Below are 5,849 nucleotides of genomic sequence, written 5' to 3'. Positions count from 1 at the left end.
ACGATTTTCTGTAGAATGTTATAGCTTTTAGCGCACCCCCCCCCCCCCCTTTTTTCTTCCCCAAAACGAATAAATCAATAAAACAGAAAGAGAAAATGGACAAGAAAAAAAAGACTCTTCCATTACACGAAAGGGCCACTAGATGGAGCCAAAGAACCATTTCATTTTTGTTTTTACAATAATTGAGTCAACACTTTGAGTTCATGTAATGGACTCACATCTACTCAGCATGAACATGTATAGTTTTTGTAGTGGGCCATGACAATCTTAATCGCCTCAGAACTAACTTGTTAAAATTAAAAACCAAAGACCTCCATAAAATTAAATATTTGTACAACAAAGATTTCCCTTTTATAGGGGCCATAGCCAAGAAGCAACAAGATGAATTTGAGCCACGCAGTTTACCTTCTTCTCTACAGATGGCCATAGACACGTGGTCAAAAAAACCGATAGTAAAACGTTTATGAGATTATTAAAAGACATTTTATAAAATTGCTATACTACTGATTACAAATCATAAAGCTGAGCTACCAATTTACTCAGACAAGTAACAGGAAAGAAAGAAGCTAAGCTACATACAAAAGCTTAGGATCTAAAATACAGAGCTTGTGCGCTTATATTTAAGTTTCCACCGTGTAGTTCCTGGACTATATTAAAGTATGCAAAATCCTGTTTAAAAAAGTTCACCACTCCAGTCAATTCATAACTGATTTACCACAGAGCCACCTGATTTGCCACACTAAAACTCTGACCAGAACTCGACGGGTCGCAAAGGGAGCCACAGCACCCGGATCTGTATGAAAGACTTTCATAGAAAAGAGAATCAGATATGCAAAAGACTGTTTTGTCAATGTCACTCTGATAGCAAAGACAAACCGCGTGAGCAGTGTAACATAAAGTCTTATTTTTAATATCTTACCAATCATATATACTTACAGCTACAACTGCCATTCATGCATCAAGAAAACAAAGTTAAACTTTCAACATGAGATTTCTGTCGATTTTTTACATCACGCAAAAAAAAAAAGAGAAAAAAAGACAAAGAAAAAAAAAAACATACAAAACGAGAACAATTGGATGCACCCTGATTACTGATGTAAACCAATAATTAATTTAAACATTAAATTAAAAAAAAACAAAATGTGGATTTGGTTCCCTCTTCATGACACAAATATGACCCATTATTTCACAATAGCTTCTAAGCTGCATTGCATTTACGAAAAAAGAAAAAAAAAATTCGTTCTGCTCAGACACATCTGGCAAGCGATGATGACCTCATATCAGAGTGATGAAGAAAAAACAAAGAGGTTGAATTACTCTTTCAGTCTGATTGTATATGGACACACACACACACACACACACACACACACACACACACATTCTGCATATTCAACAACCGAAAAAAATCAAATCAAGCAAACAGTTACCTGAAATATATTAATAGTGTGATCATGACAATCAATGATTGAGTGACTGAATGATTACAGTACATACAAAATAAACAAACAAACAAACAAAAATAATAATTTGCATTATGATGAGGCAGCACATAACAATCTAGACTTGAATAATGGCAAAATACTCCATATTCCTCCATCTAGACTTTGTTGGCGTTGGATGTGAGATTTTAAACTGTAATAGACATGACACAGAACCGAAGAACACAGGTGTCTCCCTCAGAGATCGTCGGTGAACCTAACGGTAAGTCGTTTTCTGCGCAAATGCCTTCAAAGTCTTTTATTTCTTGCAGAACTTTGAAATAAATAAAACTGGACACCATAGCAGAGGTTATTGCTTAGTAGGTGGTTGTGTGTCTAATTCCATTTCCTGTTAAGAACAAACTTCAGGACTGCTGTTCCAGCTAGAGCCGACCCCATGACATCTTCATCACATTCCCTGTGGATCAGACTACCTGTTTTTTGTTTTGTTTTTTTCCCCCCCAATAAGGCAGGCACAAGTGTGTCACACTCCAAACTTGTGCAAAACACCACAGAACACAACTGTATGATGTGTGATTTATGCAAAGCAGATCAGTATGGTTTTGAAGGCTCTCGGATCTCCAAAAACCAAAGGGCATACGGACAGTATCCTGAGCCCGACCTCGATGTCATATTTAGGCCCTGCTCCAGATGTTCCAGAGGTTGATATTGAAAAGGACAGGGCACAAAGAGAGGCAATGAAGCTTTATGTTCACTGCTTCAGAGTGACACAAACACAATGATCCACATGTTCACAACAGCAAAACTGATACTCTCATCAAAGGTGATAATGATCAAGTCAAGGAGAACCACACACTGTCATACCAACGAGGATGCACAGGCACACACACACACGCACACACAAAGTATGGATGCAGTTCACAGTGTTCACTGTCCCCTTATATTTGAGTGGAAGAAATGTTTTCAGCTCAAAGTGGAGACTGCGAGTGGACAAGGTCTCTTTCGGCCAAAGTTCTGCAGCTGACATCCTCTGATTGGCCAAAATAGTTCATGTGAGGCAAGAGCCTGAAGAGCTGAGTGGCTAAGTTTATCTGTCAGTCATGGCCTCATGAAAGAGCATCCTTTGTTTAATGCCAGGACATCTTTCATCATCATTATTATCAGTCCCTTTTCATACTATTTATAGGATTTCATACAACATCAATTTTAGAAATATTCAAAAAGGCACAAATCCTGCAAAATGAGTTTTTTTGTTTGTTTGTTTTTTTTTTTTTTAAATGTTCATATCAAATAGCTGCAGTACCTATGGAGTCACTGAAGAAAAAGTGAGAACAAAAAAAAAAAGCAAAGATTGCTTTGAAAAAAAAAAAAAAAGTGTCATTTGTGCCACCTAATCAAAGTGCCAAAGGCCACGGTCATGGTGTTTATTAAAACCAGGGGTTTTGTTTTGTTTTGTTTTTTCCATAACAACCTCTCTCACTGTGTCCCAGCCTCTGCCGCCGCGTTTCTCCCTTTAGTGAAGCACCGAGTGAGTGTAGAGTGAGCGCTAAAATCTGCCTTTCACGCGTCTCAGGTGGCATCACAGCTTCTCTCCATCCAGCAGCTCCTGCAGCTCTTGCTGGATGTCCTCGGGAAGCTCCAGGGGAGGCAGGTCCTCCAGGGGGATCTCCTGAGTGGGCATCTCCAGCGGCGGGAGCTGCGGGATGGGAATGTCCTTGGCTTTCCTGTCCTCCGCCGGCTGCGGCATCACCCACAGCTCTGACCTCTCCACGAAATCGGCGTCCGCGTAGGGTTCCTTCTTCAGCCGGGCATTCTCCGTCCGCAGCCTCTCGTTGTCCTGCGTCAGCCTCTCGTTCTCGCTCACCAGGTGATCCACCAGCTTGCGCAGGTTGGCAATGGTGGTCTGCTGCTCCTCCAGACGGGTCTTGTCGTCTTTCTGGGCCTTGCTGCCCGAGCAGGGCTCCGGAGGGGCGTCTTTGTTCTTCAGGAGATACAGCCAGGTGTCGTACTCGCGCTCCGGGGCTTGCCCGGGGATGGAGCAGGCCGCAGGGGCCCGGGCGCCCTGCGAGTGAGGGCCGGGCGACTGTTCGACGGTGGGGGGAACAGCCTGGAGGACTCGGGGCTTGCCTTCTCGTCTGGCCCGTTTCCACTTTTCCTCAATCAGCCGCTGCTGCTTCACGTGACTCTCTCTTTGGAGCTCCAGAGACAGGCGAGCCTGTATGGCACAAACACATTATTGGCACTGCACACAAGCTATAACGATGATGACAAACACAGGCTACAGCAACACGCTATCTCTACAGGTCAAAAGAGTGTCTTTCTGTTTTGAAAACAGAAGCTGTCCTACTAAAAATTCCACTGTGAGCAATCTTCTGGAAAGACACTTTCTCTTTTGAGACCCAACATCAGCGTTCTAAGCGTCTAAAAATAACCATTTAGAAAATTTTCAATTTCGTCTGTGGTTTTGCTCCATGCAAATTAAAGAGGATCTTAACAGCTGTTGTGTAAAGGAAGTCAATCCTTCCTCTTTTAGTGTCAGCTGCTACCAACACCTTATCACTAAGCTTGCCTTACAAGACACAGGACAATTTACCTGTTCACATTCTGTAAGCTTCATGGCCTCCTTCAGAAGTTCTGTGACATATGGAGAGACCGGTTAGTTCCCAACAGGCCTACAAATGCTGATAGCATGGTTTTTTTGTGCTGATCTGCACAGGTAGTTTCACTATCGTTTTGTACACCAATTTTGCAGAATAAACACATGCACTGATATATTATAGTTACTGTTTTTTCACACCTGCTGCTCTCCTATGACAGGAGATGGCTTCTTCATATTTGCCAGCTGCGAGCAAGCGGTCTGCTTTCCTGCAATGCTGATGGGCCTGAACAGAGGGAGGCCAGGGGAGTATGGAAAGAGAAGAAGGGGAAACATTTTGAGATTAAAATACTACCAAACATTTACAGAAACGAATTTGACCCAAGCAACACAATCATCTGAAGGCACAGCTCAGTGTCTCACAAATCAGTCTGGGGAATGGACGAGTTACACATACTCCCTTTATAAAGAAAGGGAGTCCAGAAAATGTACGTCTTCCACATTCCGACCCCAAAGAATGCACATACGCTATAATTAAAGTGGAAAAAAACTGATTTGCACTTTGCTCTTATTATAATTCCCCAAACTAACAAAGTACAGGTTCTCCACACTGCTATAGCAAATGAAATCGCTTTAAAGTTGTTTGGGTTCCGTTTAATATTTCTAGATTTACATATACTCCTCATAATCACGCTGAATACTTGAGCAATGTGACAGTCACTCCGTTCCGACGAATTATAATCATTGTTTTCAGTGATCATAGCCCAGTGAAAATGACATTACATGTTGTGCATTGTTGACAGAACCTAAACCAAGGCTTAAAATTCAAAATAACAAATATTATCTAAATCCTGTTCTGAGAGCTACAAGTTCAGTCAAGACTGTAAATATATGCAGACCGAAATAATCACGCTATAGCAAACTGAACTGACTGATGCAAGCCTCAAGCTGACTTGCGAGGAGACATTGTGTTAGCAAACACATAAGGCAACTATCCAGGTAACTAGCCAGCTTGCTAGCTAACCATAACTACAATAATTGGCAGTCGCAATGTATCCGGACGTAATTACGTCCCATCTTTTGATTTCAACTCAAATTCATAAGATTGGGACACACTTTTCGAAAGGACAAAGATTAACATTGCTTGCCTCTGCCATACTCTTTACTGTGTTGGATAAGCTAAGCGGCTAACTCGATAAAGCCAGCTGGCTAAGCTAATGACAGCTAACCTAGGGTTGGCTAGCCAGCTACGTTAGCTAGGCATCAATGCTAAGCGAGAATATAAACACAAACTTACGAGGTTAAGGGGACTGTCTACCACCTCCATTCCTCAGTGTCAACGAGTATCAACCACATGAGAATATGTGTAGATATTTAAAGATGGTCATTGGCACCCATTTTTTACATCCGGGACCAGATATTCTGGTTTCGCCGGACAAATAAAGTCGCTAATAAGAGCAAGAACAACAACTTCCCTTATGACCATGGATTGAAACAAACACGTGACGTACAATATTAGGTTAATACCGTCACTTCCTGGGATTCAAATTTTCAAAGATTATTTGGGAATCACCGCAGTTACATGAAACACTTCACAAGTTCAAAGGTATTTGTATACTATAAGTAATATGTGACGTTGATGTATGAATAAAACTATTTTGTTAAATATGACAGGTCACTTAAAATTTCAGCTGTCCTTTTTGCAGTCGTGAGTAAATAAAGACAACACTAGAGGGAGCTTATGTTACGTCTAGTTCAGAAAAAACCCTGTACATCTTAGGCGAGTAATCGTGTAGACACGTTCAATGTTCAGC

At 41.4% G+C, this 5,849-nt stretch overlaps 1 protein-coding gene across 1 annotated transcript; it reads right to left on the bottom strand.

Moving 5' to 3' along the window:
* Positions 1-2,808: 2,808 nt before the first annotated feature.
* Positions 2,809-5,477, bottom strand: nrbf2b (nuclear receptor binding factor 2b). The gene is made up of 4 exons (XM_030774145.1): positions 5,333-5,477; positions 4,237-4,321; positions 4,033-4,073; positions 2,809-3,654 (listed from the first exon to the last, which is right to left on the bottom strand). Exons 1-4 carry the CDS (start codon positions 5,360-5,362, stop codon positions 3,019-3,021), a joined length of 792 nt encoding a protein of 263 aa, XP_030630005.1. The 5' UTR covers positions 5,363-5,477; the 3' UTR covers positions 2,809-3,018.
* Between the last annotated feature and the right edge of the window lie 372 nt (positions 5,478-5,849).

The sequence above is a fragment of the Chanos chanos genome, chromosome 5 (assembly GCF_902362185.1).
Source record: "Chanos chanos chromosome 5, fChaCha1.1, whole genome shotgun sequence".
Taxonomy (NCBI): domain Eukaryota; kingdom Metazoa; phylum Chordata; class Actinopteri; order Gonorynchiformes; family Chanidae; genus Chanos; species Chanos chanos.
The sequence above is the reverse complement of the archived record's forward strand: the minus strand, read 5'-3'. Positions and strand labels throughout refer to the sequence as shown.

Bases quoted from the DNA above. Each gene is read 5' to 3' on its own strand.
- nrbf2b (XM_030774145.1), bottom strand. From the start codon at position 5,362: ATGGAGGTGGTAGACAGTCCCCTTAACCTC. The intron at 4,322-5,332 runs GTAAGTTTGTGT...CCCTCTGTTCAG, and splicing joins TAGACAGTCCCCTTAACCTC to GCCCATCAGCATTGCAGGAA. The intron at 3,655-4,032 runs GTAAATTGTCCT...TGTGCCATACAG, and splicing joins AGCTTACAGAATGTGAACAG to GCTCGCCTGTCTCTGGAGCT.